Here is a 21,150-nt window from a genome sequence, read left to right as displayed (position 1 = left end):
GCTCGTACAGATGAGCGCTCTCCACCAGACGAGGTGTGTCCAGCTGTATTGTCCTCGTATAGTATTCTGCAGAACAGGCTCGTACAGATGAGCGCTATCCACCGGACGAGGTGTGTCCAGCTGTATTGTCCTCGTATAGTAAGCTGCAGAACAGGCTCGTACAGATGAGCGCTCTCCACCAGACGAGGTGTGTCCAGCTGTATTGTCCTCGTATAGTAAGCTGCAGAACAGGCTCGTACAGATGAGCGCTCTCCACCAGACGAGGTGTGTCCTGCTGTATTGTCCTCGTATAGTAAGCTGCAGAACAGGCTCGTACAGATGAGCGCTCTCCACCAGACGAGGTGTGTCCAGCTGTATTGTCCTCGTATAGTAAGCTGCAGAACAGGCTCGTACAGATGAGCGCTATCCACCGGACGAGGTGTGTCCAGCTGTATTGTGCACGTATAGTAAGCTGCAGAACAGGCTCATACAGATGAGCGCTCTCCACCGGACGAGGTGTGTCCTGCTGTATTGTCCTCATATAGTATTCTGCAGAACAGGCTCGTACAGATGAGCGCTCTCCACCGGACGAGGTGTGTCCTGCTGTATTGTCCTCATATAGTATTCTGCAGAACAGGCTCGTACAGATGAGCGCTCTCCACCGGACGAGGTGTGTCCAGCTGTATTGTCCTCGTATAGTGAGCTGCAGAACAGGCTCGTATGTTCTCCAACGCGTTTCGCATGTCTGTGCTCTTAGTCGCAGCGGATCCGCAGTTTCAGAGTCATACAATTTTTATAGTGTAAAACAACCAATGAGAACATTACATAAAAAGTCTGGTGAGATGTTTGATGACTCCGGGAAGACAGGCGGTGCTTAACCCATTGTTCTCATTTATGAATTTTCGCACAAGGAGCTTCATATTCTGCTAAATACAAAGTCCAATACAGCCAAAAATCTCATGATGTGACCCTGAGACAAGCACCGTAGGGCAGCAATAGAGGTGATGCCTTAATGCAGCCGTCGATTGTATCCTTGTGGATTTGTTGCCCCCATTTTGAAGATCCAGAATCCCCTTAATGCCTCAGACGGAGGTCTGCTGTAAATGTATGACGCTGGTGCTATGTATATAGACCCCAGGTAAACAACAAATGTGCACATACAACTTCTGTAATGGCTGCTATTAGGAAAACCTAAAGCTGCTCAACCGTAATGGGGGAAACCTATTGCTGGATCCGGAGATCTGGAAGGCAGGGATTTGTGTACAAGATCACAAGTAGCTTGGAAATCCTTCCTGAACATGGTGGAACATGCAGCAAGGTGAATTTACTTTGACTTCTCATTTCTCACAATAAATAAACTATTTGTGATCAATAAAAATTCAGAATTCAAGTCATGTCCTCAGATTGACTTATAATGTCATCGGAGTCATTTCTCATAAGGGGCTGGTGTGAAAACGTCCCAATTCTCAAACTAAATGCCCATGTAATGCCCAGGAGTGACGGTTCTCTGCCTACCTAGATTATGGGATGCAACCTGTCACTCCAGAGCAGCGGGTGAGGAGCAGCCATCGGGGGACCGAGGTGCACAGGAGACTAGTCGATCAGGTGGCCGCTCCTCGCCTGCTGTCTGGGAGTGACGGGTCTCTGCCTACCTGTATGTATAGGATGTGACCTGTCACTCCAGGGCAGCGGGTGAGGAGCGGCCATCGGAGGACCGAGGTGCACAGGAGACTAGTCGTTCAGGTGGCTGCTCCTTGCCCGCTGTCTGGGAGTGATGGGTCTCTGCCTACCTGTATTATAGGACACGACCTGTCACTGCAGAGCAGCGGGTGAGGAGCAGCCATCGGGGGACCGAGGTGCACAGGAGACTAGTCGTTCAGGTGGCTGCTCCTCGCCCGCTGTTTGGGAGTGACTGGTCTCTGCCTACCTATATTATAGGATGCGACCTGTCACTGCAGAGCAGCGGGTGAGGAGCAGCCATCGGGGGACCGAGGTGTACAGGATACTAGTCGTTCAGGTGGCTGCTCCTCGCCCGCTGTCTGGGAGTGACGGGTCTCTGCCTACCTGTATGTATAGGATGCGACCTGTGTAGGGATTTCACTCACTCAGGTGCGAGGGATGATACTCAGAAGGCACGTTCCTTTAAAAGTTCATAGGGTTTATTGCTTCATAAACCACATGGCAGAAAATAACATAAAACAAATAGCCTTTGGCTCAGGAAAGTAAAGCAAGTATCCAGTCCTTCAGGCTCAGTTCTGGAGCCTTAACACACTCAGGAGGGTCTCACTTTCACACATATCTGCTGTGTAAAGCATTAGCCTGTCATATATAGAGCTAACCACACCCAGTATCCCATCACATGATTAGACATGTGGTCTGACATCACCATAGGTCCTGAAACACATATATACATGGTTATGTAAAATAAAGAAAACACACCGGGCTACATCACAGCGACAAGCCACTTATGTGACACATACCTCCAGTTGACTACACACCCTTTAGCCATGCTGCATACCTCCCCCCTCTGCCTAAAGCCGTGGGGCTTGGCGCTTTCTCCCACTAAACAAGGGATTCTTGATAGGGCATCCACATTACCGTGCAGCTTTCTGGCCCTATGTTCCACATGGAAACTGAAGTCCTGCATGGCTAAAAACCAACGGGTGACCCTAGCATTTCTACCTTTTGTTTCCCTCATCCACTTAAGTGGGGCATGGTCGGATATTAGTCTGAATTTATGTCCCAGCAGATAGTACCGTAACGTGTCCACCGCCCACTTTATGGCCAAACACTCCTTCTCTACGACTGAGTAGTTCTTCTTAGATGATGACAGCTTTCTACTCAGAGAATAGGATGTTCGTCCCCATGTAGCTCTTGGGAAAGGACTGCTCCTACCCCAACATCTGAGGCATCTGTCTGAAGAATAAATTCTTTCTTGAAATCTGGGGCCATCAGAACGGGTTGCTTACATAGAGCCCCTTTCAATTCTTGGAAGGCTGATTCTGTCTCTTCGGACCATTTAACCATCACTGATTTTGTCCCCTTTAGCAGATCGGTCAGAGGCGCAGCCACTGTGGCGACGTTCGGGATGAATCTCCTTTAATATCCCACGATTCCCAGAAAGGCTTTAACTTGCTTTTTGGAGAGTGGTTTTGGCCATGTTTGGATTGCCTCCACTTTCCTGATTTGAGGCTTTATTTCTCCACGACCCACTACATAGCCTAGGTACTTAGCTTCTTCCTTACCCAAGACACACTTCTTCGGGTTTATTGTAAACCCCGCCTCTCTTAAAGCATCAAACACAGCTTGGACTTTTTCCAGATGACTCTCCCAGTCCGGGCTAAAGATGACGATATCCAGGAAGGCAGCAGCGTATGGCTTATGGGGTGCAAGGACTCTATCCATAGCCCTCTGGAAGGTCGCCGGAGCCCCCTGTAGGCCAAACGGCACCCGGACATACTGGAAGCATCCATCTGGTGTAGAAAACGCCGTCTTCTCCTTGGCTTCCTGTGCCATGGGGATCTGCCAATACCCCTTCGTCAAATCCAAGGTGGTTATATATCTGGCGTACCCAAGCCTTTTCGATGAGCTCATCAATGCGGGGCATGGGATAAGTGTCGAACTTGGAGACAACATACGCTCCACCTCCTTGGAGATTACTTCTCGACGAGCCTCAGGAATACGATAGGGATTCACGTTCACCCGCACATGTGGCTCTGTTAGGACCTCGTGCTCTATGACCTTCGTGTATCCTGGCAACTCTGAAAACAGGTCCCTGTTTTTCTGGAGTAACTCCCGGCACTGCTGTTTCTGGGTCTTCGATAGCGTCTCCACTATAGTAACCGCTCCAACCTCACCTTCTGAGTTGCTTAACAAAGATGGAGTTACTGCCGGCTCTCTATCTTGCCATGGCTTGATGAGGTTGACATGGTAAACTTGGAATGGTTTCCGTCTTCCTGGTTGGTGAATTTTATAATTTACCTCACCAAGTTTCTCGACGACCTCATATGGCCCTTGCCATTTGGCCAAGAACTTGCTTTCCACCATCGGAACTAACACAAGAACTCTGTCTCCCGGATTGAACTGCCTAACTCTTGCAGACCAGTTGTAGACCCTAGCCTGAGCTTCTTGTGCCTGGAGGAGGTGTTCTTTCACGACAGGCATCATCTTTGCAATCCTCTGCTGCATCAGGGCCACATGCTCAATGACGCTTCTGTGGGGTGTGACTTCGGCCTCCCAGGTTTCCTTGGCTATATCCAGGAGTCCTCGCGGATGTCGGCCATATAGAAGCTCAAACGGTGAGAACCCTGTGGAGGCCTGTGGAACTTCATGAATGGAAAACATCAGATATGGTAAGAGACAATCCCAGTCTCTACCGGCTTTCTCTATAGCTTTTCTCAGCATGCTCTTCAGTGTCTTGTTAAATCTCTCAACAAGGCCATCTGACTGGGTATGGTACACCGAGGTCCTCAAATGGGAGATTTTCAGGACTTTACATAACTCCCTTATCACCTTGCTCATGAAAGGTGTCCCCTGGTCAGTCAGGATCTCGTTAGGCAGACCTGTCCGGGAAAACACATGGACCAACTCGCGGGCTATACTCTTCGAGGATGAATTTCTCAAGGGAATTGCCTCAGGATAGCGTGTGGCATAGTCCAGGATGACTAATATATACTGATGGCCCTGGGCTGATTTAACTAAGGGACCGACCAACTGACCAAGTCCATGGCAGTTCTCTCAAACGGCCCCTCAATAATGGGCAATGGCACAAGGGGGTTCCGGAAATGAGGAGTGGGGGCAGTTAGCTGACATGTAGGGCAGGACCTGCAATAGTTCACTATTTTCCGGTGACACCCAGGCCAATAGAACCTCTGCACAACCCGTTCCTGCGTTTTTTCCACCCCTAGGTGTCCACCCAAGATGTGTGAATGGGCGATGTCCAACACCTTCCGTCTATATGGACCCGGCACTACCAACTGCTCTACCAACTCCTCCCTTATTTTCGTGACCCGGTACAACAACTCCCCACTCATCAGAAAATGGGGAAATCTTGTCTGCCCCCGGCTCCTGTACCACCCCGTTAATAACTGTGACATTATTAAAGGCTTCCCTCAGAGTGGGATCCCTCTGTTGGGCAGTCCCAAACTTTTCACCGGTTACCTTTAACTCCAGAATGTCAGATGTTGGGGACACTTCCTCCTCATCCCCAACCAGAACACAAAAAGGAAACCGGTCTGTCTCTGGGTGTGGCGACACTCTTCCAGGGTTCATTGGTTCCCTACTCTTGCTAGGGAGCTCAGAACCTTTTCCCCACAAATCCCAAAACAAACAGAAATCCCGGCCAATAATTATAGGTTGCAACAAGTCCTGAACGACGCCGAGTATATGAACAAGTCCTGAACGGCCACACGCCGTTTCAATGTCCAGCCTGGCCATATGATAGTCCTTTGCATCACCATGTATGCATCGCACTCCGACCGTCTTTCCCGGGAGCAGGTGAAAAGGAAAAGTGGCGCTCACCAGGGTCACTAAGCTCCCCGAGTCTAACAGCGCCGTTACCGCTCGACCGTTCACCTTTACGGGACACGCTTGAGGTCCCTCGTTGGGCAGAGAGTTCACACTGCAGGCTGGATACGCATAGTATGAACTACGGCGTCCCATGCTGCAGTCCATCTGCTCAGTGGTCTGGGAACAACGAGCAGCTATATGTCCTGGCTTGTGGCACCTCCAGCAAATAATATCACCCGTAGGGACCTTGGGTACCACCTCCCCCGCCCTTTGTGACCTTGGACGCCCCACCCCTTTTTGGGACTCAATTCCCTTCTGGGACCCCCAGTACAGCATGGGCTGCCTCTCGAAGGAGCCTTCCAACCCTTGGTATCTCTCAACCAATCCGATCAGCTCGTCGGCATTCTGGGGATCACCCTGGGCAACCCAAGACTGTATAGGCCTCGGGAGGGAATGGACAAACCGATCCATCATCACCCGTTCTACCATCTGTGCAGGTGTAGATGACGGGAAGAAAAACATTAGACTTGAACAAAGAAGATCCAGGAAAACATACTCAGAAGGGAGGTAAGAACATTTCTAAAACAATCCACAGCGAGGAGATTAAAACAAAACAAAATCCTCTAAACTGCATGCTCGCAAACGCCAGAAGCCTGACAAACAAGATGGAAGAACTAGAAGCAGAAATATCTACAGGTAACTTTGACATAGTGGGAATAACCGAGACATGGTTAGATGAAAGCTATGACTGGGCAGTTAACTTACAGGGTTACAGTCTGTTTAGAAAGGATCGTAAAAATCGGAGAGGAGGAGGGGTTTGTCTCTATGTAAAGTCTTGTCTAAAGTCCACTTTAAGGGAGGATATTAGCGAAGGAAATGAGGATGTCGAGTCCATATGGGTCGAAATTCATGGAGGGAAAAATGGTAACAAAATTCTCATTGGGGTCTGTTACAAACCCCCAAATATAACAGAAACCATGGAAAGTCTACTTCTAAAGCAGATAGATGAAGCTGCAACCCATAATGAGGTCCTGGTTATGGGGGACTTTAACTACCCGGATATTAACTGGGAAACAGAAACCTGTGAAACCCATAAAGACAACAGGTTTCTGCTAATAACCAAGAAAAATTATCTTTCACAATTGGTGCAGAATCCAACCAGAGGAGCAGCACTTTTAGACCTAATACTATCTAATAGACCTGACAGAATAACAAATCTGCAGGTGGTTGGGCATCTAGGAAATAGCGACCACAATATTGTACAGTTTCACCTGTCTTTCACTAGGGGGACTTGTCAGGGAGTCACAAAAACACTGAACTTTAGGAAGGCAAAGTTTGACCAGCTTAGAGATGCCCTTAATCTGGTAGACTGGGACAATATCCTCAGAAATAAGAATACAGATAATAAATGGGAAATGTTTAAGAACATCCTAAATAGGCAGTGTAAGCGGTTTATACCTTGTGGGAATAAAAGGACTAGAAATAGGAAAAACCCAATGTGGCTAAACAAAGAAGTAAGACAGGCAATTAACAGTAAAAAGAAAGCATTTGCACTACTAAAGCAGGATGGCACCATTGAAGCTCTAAAAAACTATAGGGAGAAAAATACTTTATCTAAAAAACTAATTAAAGCTGCCAAAAAGGAAACAGAGAAGCACATTGCTAAGGAGAGTAAAACTAATCCCAAACTGTTCTTCAACTATATCAATAGTAAAAGAATAAAAACTGAAAATGTAGGCCCCTTAAAAAATAGTGAGGAAAGAATGGTTGTAGATGACGAGGAAAAAGCTAACATATTAAACACCTTCTTCTCCACGGTATTCACGGTGGAAAATGAAATGCTAGGTGAAATCCCAAGAAACAATGAAAACCCTATATTAAGGGTCACCAATCTAACCCAAGAAGAGGTGCGAAACCGGCTAAATAAGATTAAAATAGATAAATCTCCGGGTCCGGATGGCATACACCCACGAGTACTAAGAGAACTAAGTAATGTAATAGATAAACCATTTTTTCTTATTTTTAGGGACTCTATAGCGACAGGGTCTGTTCCGCAGGACTGGCGCATAGCAAATGTGGTGCCAATATTCAAAAAGGGCTCTAAAAGTGAACCTGGAAATTATAGGCCAGTAAGTCTAACCTCTATTGTTGGTAAAATATTTGAAGGGTTTCTGAGGGATGTTATTCTGGATTATCTCAATGAGAATAACTGTTTAACTCCATATCAGCATGGGTTTATGAGAAATCGCTCCTGTCAAACCAATCTAATCAGTTTTTATGAAGAGGTAAGCTATAGGCTGGACCACGGTGAGTCATTGGACGTGGTATATCTCGATTTTTCCAAAGCGTTTGATACCGTGCCGCACAAGAGGTTGATACACAAAATGAGAATGCTTGGTCTGGGGGAAAATGTGTGTAAATGGGTTAGTAACTGGCTTAGTGATAGAAAGCAGAGGGTGGTTATAAATGGTATAGTCTCTAACTGGGTCGCTGTGACCAGTGGGGTACCGCAGGGGTCAGTATTGGGACCTGTTCTCTTCAACATATTCATTAATGATCTGGTAGAAGGTTTACACAGTAAAATATCGATATTTGCAGATGATACAAAACTATGTAAAGCAGTTAATACAAGAGAAGATAGTATTCTGCTACAGATGGATCTGGATAAGTTGGAAACTTGGGCTGAAAGGTGGCAGATGAGGTTTAACAATGATAAATGTAAGGTTATACACATGGGAAGAGGGAATCAATATCACCATTACACACTGAACGGGAAACCACTGGGTAAATCTGACAGGGAGAAGGACTTGGGGATCCTAGTTAATGATAAACTTACCTGGAGCAGCCAGTGCCAGGCAGCAGCTGCCAAGGCAAACAGGATCATGGGGTGCATTAAAAGAGGTCTGGATACACATGATGAGAGCATTATACTGCCTCTGTACAAATCCCTAGTTAGACCGCACATGGAGTACTGTGTCCAGTTTTGGGCACCGGTGCTCAGGAAGGATATAATGGAACTAGAGAGAGTACAAAGGAGGGCAACAAAATTAATAAAGGGGATGGGAGAACTACAATACCCAGATAGATTAGCGAAATTAGGATTATTTAGTCTAGAAAAAAGACGACTGAGGGGCGATCTAATAACCATGTATAAGTATATAAGGGGACAATACAAATATCTCGCTGAGGATCTGTTTATACCAAGGAAGGTGACGGGCACAAGGGGGCATTCTTTGCGTCTGGAGGAGAGAAGGTTTTTCCACCAACATAGAAGAGGATTCTTTACTGTTAGGGCAGTGAGAATCTGGAATTGCTTGCCTGAGGAGGTGGTGATGGCGAACTCAGTCGAGGGGTTCAAGAGAGGCCTGGATGTCTTCCTGGAGCAGAACAATATTGTATCATACAATTAGGTTCTGTAGAAGGACGTAGATCTGGGGATTTATTATGATGGAATATAGGCTGAACTGGATGGACAAATGTCTTTTTTCGGCCTTACTAACTATGTTACTGTGATGCCCAGGAGACCGGGATACCCAGCACCGGACCAATGGGGTCTGTCTCTTAAGCGGGATGTCACGGGTGGCTTGACCCGGTGCTGTGGCCTCAGGCAATGCACAGTGTAAGGGGTATCATGAGGGAACAGTCACTTACTTGATCAGCAGCAGGTTCTCTCAGCGGTGATGATCCTGATCCTGGATAGATAGCTATTGTCCAAATGAAAGACTGAGGCACTGAAACGTTTAACCAGTTTACTTCAACATAAAGGGATTTACAACCAATCCTGTCACCGGAGTCTGTATGGGAACTCTGAGTTACTTTGACCCTGCCGGGGTCTTCGCCTCTTATTGTACGCAGTTTCTATGTGGCCCTGCTGCTGTATGTGAACTGGCTGCCGGCCCAATCTGTCCCCTCCGGGTCCTGGTTCGACGGGCAACCCGAGTCCTTTTATCGGTTTACCCCCTCTGGGAGTACCGCTGAACTCTGTGTCTGTTGCTGCATCCGACCCTAGTGAAGCTGATATCACCTCACGTTTTTCCGGTTGCTGTATTATATGTAATGAATACAACCACGGATCCGGTATCCGTCTTTGCGCCTGTTCTGGGTAGTGATTAATGCTACCCGGTTCTCACAATGTCCTTTTTCTCTGTCCCTCTTCTCCTCAGGCCGGTGATTTGGGCCTGGAAACCGTCATAGGGCTGTTAGAAATTCAGCTGTATGACCTCTCACTTTCAGCTCCTTAGCCCAACTGCCAGTTCTTCTCTCAGACCAGAATGGATCAAGGGGAGTCTCTGGAGCTCCCCCTTCTGGCCGGAGGTGGTAGTGCAGTCTTGCTATTTCAGTATTTGTATTTACTGTCAGTAACTAGTTTTGTGGCAAATACCCCTAGGGGTGCCACATTCCCCCTTAGTTAAGAACAGTACTCCGGGACTGTGGGACGATAACATTTTGAAATAACAATTAATATGTACAGAGTCTTAAAAATGAAAAGTTACAAAAACCACTCAAGGAAACAAAAATAGAGTTCTGTAAAAAGTCACTTCAAATAGTGTCCATTAATACAGTTCTATCCTTGAAGGTACTAGGAAAGGCACTGCACTTTGTGTCCAGGAATTTAGTTCCATTTTTCCAACGGAGTTACCAATATAAAGTCTAAAGAAAGTTCAAAAAGAGCAAAAAGCAAAGTTCAAAAAGCAGTCTTTCCGGAGCTTTGATTTAGTGCCTCCGGGCTGATAACAAGTTCAAGAATATGCAAGAAGTTCATACAGACAAGTCTCTGTAGGTACTGGGCTTAAACGTTGCAGACTGATAACAATGACTATACTACATTTTATGTTTAACTATATACGGCATAACATATATACAATTCACATTATGAGCTTTATAGTTGGTAATCTGCATACCTGGCCGGTAATTGACCCTGGGTACTACGCTGTGATCTACGTAATAGCGGTATCTCTTCATGTGGAGTACTACTGTCTACTGCGGATGTAGTATCTGCCCGCTCTGCTAAAGATAATTCCATAACTATGGAGTTGGCAAGTCCACCGTGAATGGGATTACTCTTTTCAGGAATCTGTTCTTCCTGGCCTGGAACCTCCTGTAGTACGGGGTCAGCCTCTTCCTGTCTTGGGACTTCTGGTATTGGGTTCGGTGTTGGATAAAAGGCCACCATGGGAACCACTACTGCACCATGGTATGTTAGTAGGGTTTTGGGAAAGTCTCCTATACAGGTGTGATACACTTCCTCTTCTTTTTCCTTTACTGGTTGAACCTGTATGGGTTGAATAACTTCTGGTTCTGGCTGGACAACGTCTGGCTCTTTCAATGCTTCCGGACATAATTTAAGATTGTCTCTTGACACTAGTACAGATGTTAAGCCTCCGTTTTTGCTAATGAGACACATTTTAGGATTATCCACTCTTGTTGGTAAAACTGTGTAGGGTACGGCTTCCCACTGATTGTCCAGTTTATTGGTTCGACGATTTCTCTTGAGCACTTGGTCACCCGGTCTTAATGGGGTCGCTAGAGCATTCTGGTTGAAAGTTCGCTCTTGTCTTTCTCTAGTTTGCTGAAGGCTTCTTTCCACACTCTCTTGCACTTGGCGATACTGCTTTTGCCGTATGATATCTCAATTGGAGTCTTGAACTTCTGCGTCTGGTTTCAGAATTCCCATTTCTAGATCGATTGGTAATTGGCCGGGTCTTGCACGCATAAGGTAAGCTGTGGTGCAGTTGGTGGAGCTCACCGGGACATGATTATACAGATCCACCAAGTCAGGCAATTTCTCTGGCCATTGATTCCTTTCTGTCTCAGGTAAAGTCTTTAGTAGGTCTATTACAATATGGTTCATCTTCTCGCATAAGCCGTTTGTTTGTGGATGATAGGCCGTCGTCCGGATCTTTTTGCAACCATACATATTACAGAATTCTCTGAAGATCTCTGATTCAAAGGCTGTACCTTGGTCGGTGAGAACCTGTTCCGGATATCCATGGGGTCTACAAAAGTACGTTTGGAACGCTTTGGCTGCTGTTTTTGCTGTCAGATCTTTTACGGGTACTACTACCAAAAAGCGTGAATAATGGTCCACGATGGTCAAGGCATAGACATAGCCGGACCGGCTTGGTATCAACTTCACGTGGTCTATGGCTACAAGTTCGAGTGGTTGTTTGGTGATTATGGGCTGCAGTGGTGCTCTTTGGTTCTTTTGATCGTTTCTTCTGAGGTTGCACGGGCCACAATTTCTGCACCACTGTTCGATTGATTTTCTCATCCCGACCCAATAAAATCTTTCTCTTAGAAGTACTTCTAACTTTTTCCAACCGAAGTGACCAGCACCATTATGGTAAGCTTCGAGGACCATCTTCACATCTTGTTTAGGCACGATAATCTGCCAAACCAATTCATGTGTTTTCGGATTGGTGTACCTTCTACAGAGCTTCCCTTGATACAGGAACATTTTGCCTCTCTCTTTCCAGAGTTGATGCGTCTCTTCTGGGGCATCCTCATCGGGATATGCACTTTGCTCAGTTAACAGTTCCTTCACCAACTTCACAGCCGGATTGCTGTCTTGGGTGTCAGTCCATCTATGGTGTGCTAACGGATTAAAATTCACCTCTTGTTGTTTCTGATAGGTACTTGACTGATGATGTTTCGCCTTGGGATGATGGAAGGCTGGTAGTTCAATTTCTTCAAGCTCCCCCGTTTCTTCTTCTACATCTCTCAAGTGTGGCATCCGGGATAGGGCATCGGCATTTCCATTCTTGCGACCTGCTCGATACTTGATTATGAAGTTGTAATTAGATAACCGGGCTATCCATCGCTGTTCTAACGCACCTAATTTGGCTGTGTCAAGATGGGTCAACGGATTGTTGTCAGTATAGACAATAAATTCTGCAGCGGCCAGATAGTGTTTGAAACGTTCAGTCACAGCCCAAACTACTGCCAGTAGTTCCAATTTGAAGGAGCTATAATTTTCTGGATTTCTTTCAGTAGGCCGGAGCTTTCTACTTGCAAAGGCGATGACTTTCTCCCGACCTTCTTGCTTTTGTGACAGCACCGCTCCTAGTCCCACATTACTGGCATCGGTGTAGAGGATGAAAGGTTGATGGTAATCTGGGTATGCCAGAACCTCTTCTCCGGTTAGTGCCTTCTTTAGTTGTTCAAAGGAGACTTCCCTTTCGTCGTTCCACTGGAAAGGAGGGTTTTGGTTTGAAGGTTTCTTCGTCTGCCCTACCAAGGCGTCTTGCAAGGGTGCTGCCAACTTGGTAAATCCTTTTATAAATCTGCGATAGTAACCCACCAATCCCAGGAATTGCCTCACTTCTTTTGCGCTGGTAGGTCTTGGCCAATCCCTTATGGCGCTTATTTTCTCGGGATCTGGTGCTACTCCCTCCGAACTCACGATATGTCCCAGGTACTGTACCTTTGGCTTGAGAAGGTGACATTTGGATGGCTTGACTTTCATGCCATACCTGGATAAGGCTTCGAACACTTCTGCCAGGTCTATTAAGTGTTGTTCGTAAGTCTTTGAGTAGACGATCACATCATCTAGGTACAGGAGGACGGTCTCGAAGTTCTTGTGTCCGAGGCAGCATTCCATCAGCCGCTGGAAGGTACCGGATGCGTTGCAGAGTCCGAACGGCATGCGATTAAATTCACATAGACCCATTGGTGTGGTGAATGCTGTCTTTTCCTTATCTCTCTCAGCCACAGGGACTTGCCAATACCCGCTTGTTAAGTCTAAGGTGGAAAAATAATTAGCAGATTTCAAAGCAGTTAAGGACTCTTCTATCCTAGGCAAGGGGTAGGCGTCTTTATGGGTGATGTTATTAATCTTCCGGTAGTCTACGCACATTCTCATGGTTCCGTCCTTTTTTTTGACAATCACTAGAGGGGCCGCCCAGGGGCTACAGCTGTCTCTTATTACCCCGGCCTGTTTCATCTACCTCAGCATATCTTTTGCACACTGATAGTGAGCGGGCGGTATGGGTCTATATCTTTCTTTTATTGGGGGATGGTCACCGGTGGGGATTGTGTGTTCTACCCCTTCTATCCGTCCGAAGTCCAATGGGTGTTTACTGAAGACTTGTTCATATTCCGTCACTAGCCTATACACCCCTTGTTTTTGATGGGTAGGTGTTGAATTTATGCCCACGTGTAGCTGTTGGCACCAATCCTCCAATTCTCCATCTGAGCCGTTGACTTCCATCTGACAGGTTGGTTCTAAGGGCTCAATGGTTGTGATGGCATTGTTGTCAACAGTATATAGCTTTGCCACTGTAGCATACCTTGGTAAAGTGACCTCTGCCTCTCCACAGTTCAAAAGTCGTACCGGCACTCGTCCCCAGTGTACCTCGACTACCCCTCGTGCTGTGAGTATAGTGGGCCTGCTGTCGGTGTACACTGGTTCTATTAAGGCTTGATAATCTCGTCCCTTAGTACCAATGGCTGCTCTACACCATACCAGCATTTCTGTTTTTGGTGGGATTACAATAGACGTTGGATCACTTACCCTCACACTGCCGATTTCTCCACCTGCAACTTCTACCTGTTGCCTTAACATCAATACTTTTATTTCCCTCCGGAGAACTCTCTGCTGGCAGGATTGGGCAGTTTCAGCAATTTGCTGTAAGACAGAAATGACTTCGGAAAAGCAGTTCTCTAACACATTCATTCCTATCAATACAGTTGGTTCACAGTTCCGCCGGTCAACATCAACAACAATTATACCCTGTTTCTTCAATTCTACTTTACCAATCTTTATGGTCATCTCCCTGAATCCTAGTTTCGGTACCAACTTACCATTACTGGCCCATATATCTAGTTCAATATCAGAGGGCCCTTTATCAATATCTGCATCAGCCCAGTACCTCTTATAAAGGATATACGGTATAGATGAAATCTGGGAACCTGTGTCCAGCAAAGCGTTGAGGGGAATTCCGTCCAGCACGATAGGGATAATGGGTCGTCCTCCGATGTACCTGTCGTGCCAGGGTGTTGGGCCTTGAAAGTTCATTCCTGCGACGCGGCCCGCATTCCCAGGGGATTCCCGTTTAAATCACAATCTCGTGCAAAGTGGCCTGGCTGCTGGCAACGGCGGCAAATGGGCTGTCCATCCGGTTGGTAGCGGTCGCGGGGTCGTCCTCTCCATGTCGGGTATCTCCGGGGTCTCATCCATGGAACACCTTCCCTACGGTTTGACAACTCCATCTTGGGTCCTCTCATCTCCTGCATGGTTTTAGCCATTGAAGCAACAACATCAGTTAAAGAGTCAAGCTTATGTTGAAGAGCCTCATTAGTACTGGGCCCCAGGGGCTTAGCAATGGCTCCGGACATAGCTGATGTCACTGGTACTCCATGTTGTTGAGGAGCCTCTGCCATGAGTTGCGCAGGCTCCTGATCCCGAGGTGCCTCTGCCAGCTGGAGACGTATAACGCTCTCCTTTAATTGGGCAAATGTCAATTCAGGGTTCTTAAAAACAAGCATGCTCACATGCCCCCGGTGAGAAGGGGTGTAGAGTCCCTCAATAAATTGATCTCTTAGCAGTTTATCCGCTCCGGTATTAAAAATGGGTTCAGCCAGTGTAAGTGATTTAAGGGCTTCCTGCAGGTTTAAGGCAAAGTCTCTCACGCCCTCATTAGCTTTTTGTTTGCAATTAAAGAATCGTACTTTAGCTTTGCTGCTGGCAGTGGTTTCAAATGTAGCTTTTAATCCAGCAAATATGCGTTCAACAGTGCCTTTCAGATCAGCTGCCCATGCTGTGACTTCTCGCTTAGCATGGCCACTTAACTGCATCATCAGGAGACTAACACGCTGAACTTCACCCACAGGGAACATGTTAAAATGGGCCAGCATCTTTTCTCTGAAATCGTCAAGGGTATTAGGCTCACCTTCATACATTGGAAGCCACGGGCCACCCGGGGTATATGGCATCAGCACCGGCATGATGGGCGCCACTCCTTGCACCGCTGCGCTGCCGGACTCTCTATCGACACTCTGTCTTTCAGCTGCATTAGCGTCGCCGGGTGCTGCGGCGTCTCCGTGCTGCGACATACTGTGCCCCCTTAGTTAATCCGGACCCTTCCGGTCCTCCGCTTCCGTCGGGATAGTGTAGATTCGTTCCGCTGTACAGCAGGATCGATTTTCCCATTGCTCTGACGTCAGAGCGCTCAGCTTGGTGCCGCCCACAATGACACGCCCCCTGCTGCTCCCGCCCGCCACGCGCTCTGTAATTGCGGATTCTGAAGTTTTTCAGTCAGACTGGGGCTCAGGTAATGGCGTAGCTCAATTAACAGTCTCGTGCCTAACGGTTATGAGGTGATTACCTCAGGGGTTGGCGGCCATCTTTACTCCATTATAACCAATGGGGAAAAGTCACTTTCAATAGTTTTCAATGAGGAATGGATTTTTCTTTAATAAAGTCAATTTTCAAGATTTTTCATCCAAGTTTTCACAGTTTTGGGCTCCAATCACGGCACACAATACACGGTATATGGGCTGGCTAGATCCTGTTCGTGACGCCAATTGTGATGCCCAGGAGACTGGGGTACCCAGCACCGGACCAATGGGGTCTGTCTCTTAAGCGGGATGTCACGGGTGGCTTGACCCGGTGCTGTGGCCTCAGGCAATGCACAGTGTAAGGGGTATCATGAGGGAACAGGCACTTACTTGATCAGCAGCAGGTTCTTCCTCCGGTGACGATCCCGATCCTGGATAGATGGCTATTGTCCAAATGAAAGACTGAGGCACTGAAACGTTTAACCAGTTTACTTCAACATAAAGGGATTTACAACCAATCCTGTCACCGGAGTCTGTATGGGAACTCTGAGTTACTTTGACCCTGCCGGGGTCTTCGCCTCTTATTGTGCGCAATTTCTGTGTGGCCCTGCTGCTGTATGTGAACTGGCTGCCGGCCCAATCTGTCCCCTCCGGGTCCTGGTTCGACGGGCAACCCGAGTCCTTTTATCGGCTTACCCCCTCCGGGAGTACCGCTGAACTCTGTGCCTGTTGCTGCGTCCGGCCCTAGTGAAGCTGATATCACCTCACGTTTTTCCGGTTGCTGTATTATATGTAATGAATACAACCACGGATCCGGTATCCGTGTTTGCGCCTGTTCTGGGTAGTGATTAATGCTACCCGGTTCTCACAATGTCCTTTTTCTCTGTCCCTCTTCTCCTCAGGCCGGTGATTTGGGCCTGGAAACCGTCATAGGGCTGTTAGAAATTCAGCTGTATGTTATGTCTGCTAATGAAAGGTGTAATGAAGGCAATCCAGAGACACAGTGTGCCTAGCGATCAGAGCGCACACAGTGATCTGACAAATACCCAAAAACAAAAGAACGAGCTCTGAGATGTGGAAACTCTGTAGACTGCACACCTGATCCTATCCTAAACACAACTAAAAGTGGCTGTGGATTGCGCCTAACAACTACCTAGGCAACTCGGCACAGCCTAAGAAACTAGCTAGCCTGAAGATAGAAAAATAGGCCTGACTTGCCCCCAGAGAAATACCCCAAAGGAAAAGGCAGCCCCCCACATATAATGACTGTGAGTAAGATGAAAAGACAAAACGTAGGGATGAAATAGATTCAGCAAAGTGGGGCCCGATATTCTTAGACAGAGCGAGGACAGTAAAGCGAACTTTGCAGTCTACAAAAAACCCTAAAGCGAAACCCATGCAAAGGGGCAAAAAAGACCCACCGTGCCGGACTAACGGCACGGCGGTACACCCTTTGCGTCTCAGAGCTTCCAGCAAAACAAAAGACAAGCTGGACAGAAAAAAGGCAACAAAATAGCAAAAAAGCACTTAGCTATACAGAGCAGCAGGTCACAGGAACAATCAGGAGAAGCTCAGATCCAACACTGGAACATTGACTAGGAGCAAGGATAGCAGCATCAGGTGGAGTTAAGTAACGAAGCAGCTAATGAGCTCACCAGAACACCTGAGGAAGGAAGCTCAGAAGCTGCAGTACCACTTGTGACCACAGGAGTGAATTCAGCCACAGAATTCACAACAGCTGTATGACCTCTCACTTTCAGCTCCTTAGCCCAACTGCCATTTCTTCTCTCAGACCAGAATGGATCAAGGGGAGTCTCTGGAGCGCCCCCTTCTGGCCGGAGGTGGTAGTGCAGTCTTGCTATTTCAGTATTTGTATTTACTGTCAGTAACTAGTTTTGTGGCAAATACCCCTAGGGGTGCCACATTACTATGTTACTATGTTACTCTGGCTGCAGCCATTTCTGGACCAGGTGCAACAGATCAAACATTTAGGAGCAAGGTGGTTTGTCCCGGTGATAGGCCCAGCAGTGAACTCGCTGTGCCCTGACAGTCAGTGTCACCCCCAAACGTGCGAGAATCTCGGCTTTCAATTTGTGATACTCCTTGGCATCCTGCAAGGTCAAGTCATAGTATGCCTTCTGGGGTTCTCTCGTCAGGTATGGCGCCAGTACCTCTGCCCACTGCTCTGGCGGAAGTTTTTCCCTCCCAGCGACCCTCTCAAATACCGACAGGAAGACCTCAACATCATCCCCGTGCGTCATTTTCTGCAATGCGCGTCTTACCGTTTTCCGGACGTGGGTGTCATCAGCCAGACCTGGGGTTGGGGCACTCGTCTTGCCCTGGATGGCGGTTGCCAGAAGCTGCATCTGCTGCTGGCTCTGTTGCATCTGCTGCCGTTGCTCCTGCTGGCTTTGTTGTATCTGCTGCCGCTGCTCCTGCTGTGACTGCAACTGGACCAATTGTTTCAGCAGGTCCTCCATTTTCCCTGGCAATGCTAGCTGGCTTGCAACAGACTTGACCCCGGACATTTAAATAACAGACTTACATCTCTGCTGGGAATGCTGCCCGCACGTCTACCACCAATTGTAGGGATTTCACTCACTCAGGTGCGACGGCTGACACTCAGGAGGCACGTTCCTTTAAAAGTTCACAGGGTTTATTGCTTCATAAACCACATGGCAGAAAATAACAGAAAACAAATAGCCTTTGGCTCAGGAAAGAAAAGAAAGTGTCCAGTCCTTCAGGCTCAGTCCTGGAGCCTTAACACACTCAGGAGGGTTTCACCTCCACAAATATCTCCTGTGTAAAGCATTAGCCTGTCATATATAGAGCTAACCACACCCAGTATCCCATCATATGATTAGACATGTGGTCTGACATCACCACAGGTCCTGAAACACATATATACATGGTTATGTGAAATAAAAAAAACACTCCGGGCTACATCACAGCGACACGCCACCTATGTGACACATACCTCCCATCGACTACACACCCTTTAGCCATGCTACACCTGTCACTGCAGTACAGCGGGTGAGGAACAGCCATCGGGGGACCGAGGTGCACAGGAGACTAGTCGTTCAGGTGGCTGCTCCTCGCCCGCTGTCTGGGAGTGACGGGTCTCTGCCCACCTGTATGTATAGGATGTGACCTGTCACTGCAGAGCAGCGGGTGAGGAGCAGCCATCGGAGGACCGAGGTGCACAGGAGACTAGTCGTTCAGGTGGCTGCTCCTCGCCCGCTGTCTGGGAGTGACGGGTTTCTGCCTACCTGTATGTATAGGATGCGACCTGTGTTATTGGACCTGACGGCTTCCCTTTAAAACCTTTATTTATTTATTTTGTCCGGAAATAATTTTTTCAATAAGTGTGAAGAGACACCGATTGCTCCTCTACGAATTCCCGAAACATCTGAAGCGAAGGTGGTCTTGAACTAATCAGACGACAGTCGTGATCGGCGTCCCCACCAGCTTTTTTTTTTTTTTTTTTTAAAGAGTTAATTTGCATATTTGAAACTAACACTTGTTCAGAAGAAATGAAATTTAAGGTTTGGTCCAGAATGCAAGTTTCATGCTAAACGATTGATCAAAGAAGCCTCTTCTAAAAAAAAAAAATGTCCTTGTAAATGTTGTGATACAACATGAAGGTCCGCGGGGGCTCATCTGTGGGCTCATGGTGGCGCTCAGGCGTGGGCTCGTGGTGGCGCTAAGATGTGGGCTCATGGTGGTTCTCAGGCGTGGGCTCATTCTGGCACTCAGGCATGGGCTCGTGTTGGCGCTCATACGTGGGCTCGTGGTGGCGCTCAGGCGTGGGCTCCTGGTGGCACTAGGCATGGGCTCATGGTGGCACTAAGGCGTGGGCTCGTGGTGGCGCTTAGGCGTGGGCTCGTGGTGGCGCTTAGGCGTGGGCTCATGGTGGCGCTTAGGCGTTGGCTCGTGGTGGCGTTCAGATGTGGGCTCATGGTGGCGCTCATGCGTGGGCTCGTGGCGCTCATGCATGGGCCCCTGGTGGCGCTCAGGCGTGGGCCCCTGATGGCGCTCAAGCGTTGGCTCGTGGTGGCGCTTAGGTGTGGGCTCCTGGTGGCGCTCAGATGTGGGCTCGTGGTGGCGCTCAGGCGTGGGCTCGTGGCGCTCAGGCATGGGCTCGTGGTGGCGCTCATGCATGGGCCCCTGGTGGCGCTCAGGCGTGGGCCCCTGATGGCGCTCAGGCATGGGCTCGTGGTGGCACTCAGGCGTGGGCTCGTGGCGCTCAGGCGTGGGCTCGTGGTGGCGCTCAGGCCCATAAATCCCAAGGTCCGCTCTTGATGTTTACGTCTTGCCTGTCGTGTTATGGTATATTTCTTGCATTTTTTTTATTTTTTTTCACTCTCCTCAATTTGTGCTTTGACCATTGCTCGGGGATCTGTTGCGGTATGGGAAGCACGCTCCTCCGTAGAGCGCCATCTCACTGTGGATGAACTGTGCCGGCGTGGCTTCTCCAGAGTAGACCAATCTACCAATTTTGGCCAGAACTTAGATTTTCACCTCGGTGATGGCCGCTTCCACCTTGGGCAGTTACTTTTGCATTTGATATCCAGGTCCCTAAATAACGCCGTTTCCCCATGTGGCGAGTTGAGGTGTGGCGCTCATTAATCTGTGTGTAGCGCTGATCAATGATGAGCATTCAGGTAAGATGGCCTCCAATTATTTGCCCACAGAATGAGGTCTCCTTCCAGGGACATCTTGTAGTCAGACCCAGTAGGTTTTCATCTCTTGTGTATCTTGTATTCTGTCCAGCATTGGTAAAGCCGCTGCTCACAGTGACTGGCTGCAGCGCTGTTCACATGATATGATGCAGGCGATGATGTGCAGAACTCCGATTCACCCCTCTGTCCCTACAAGTATGCCTACCACTCATTCCTCCATTTATTTTTTTCCAGTACATATTTCAGGAGTTCAACAAACCATTTTTCAGCACTTTTGCGAAGACGTCGATGTTTGTCTTATATTTGCTGGGATTTCTTATCTGGCAGCCGTGGAGACACCAGTGTGCCAAACGTCTGCGAGAAACACGCACCAATCGTGTGAGTTTTTTTTGTAGTTTTGCTCTATAACAGGTCGAGGGAAGCAATGGCTCTGAAGGCGTTAATGGGGCTGTCCAAATTGTCCAATACTGGACCACCTAAGTGCCCCAGATAACGTGATCCAAACGTATCCGCATGTCCTGGACTGTCGCTGCCATGCTGGCATTTATGGGAATCACTACCCGGAGCATTCTCGTCCTGCAGCACCCCTCACCTCCCAGCATATCCGGACCTGGCTCGTCCTGCAGCACCCCTCACCTCCCAGCATATCCGGACCTGGCTCGTCCTCCAGCACCCCTCACCTCCCAGCATATCCGGACCTGGC

At 48.1% G+C, this 21,150-nt stretch overlaps 1 protein-coding gene across 4 annotated transcripts in view; it reads left to right on the top strand.

The window, feature by feature from the left end:
• SLC35F5 (solute carrier family 35 member F5) overlaps positions 1-21,150 on the top strand; it is a 134,819-nt gene that overhangs the window by 7,501 nt on the left and 106,168 nt on the right. For all 4 annotated transcript variants that reach the window (XM_069732543.1, XM_069732542.1, XM_069732545.1 and 1 more), the window contains exon 3: positions 20,682-20,825. In XM_069732543.1, the coding sequence (XP_069588644.1) occupies positions 20,682-20,825 (144 nt within the window). The remainder of the gene's footprint in view (positions 1-20,681; positions 20,826-21,150) is intronic.

This window comes from Ranitomeya imitator, chromosome 7 (genome assembly GCF_032444005.1).
Source record: "Ranitomeya imitator isolate aRanImi1 chromosome 7, aRanImi1.pri, whole genome shotgun sequence".
Lineage (NCBI taxonomy): Eukaryota > Metazoa > Chordata > Amphibia > Anura > Dendrobatidae > Ranitomeya > Ranitomeya imitator.
This window is presented reverse-complemented; position numbering and strand designations above follow the sequence as displayed.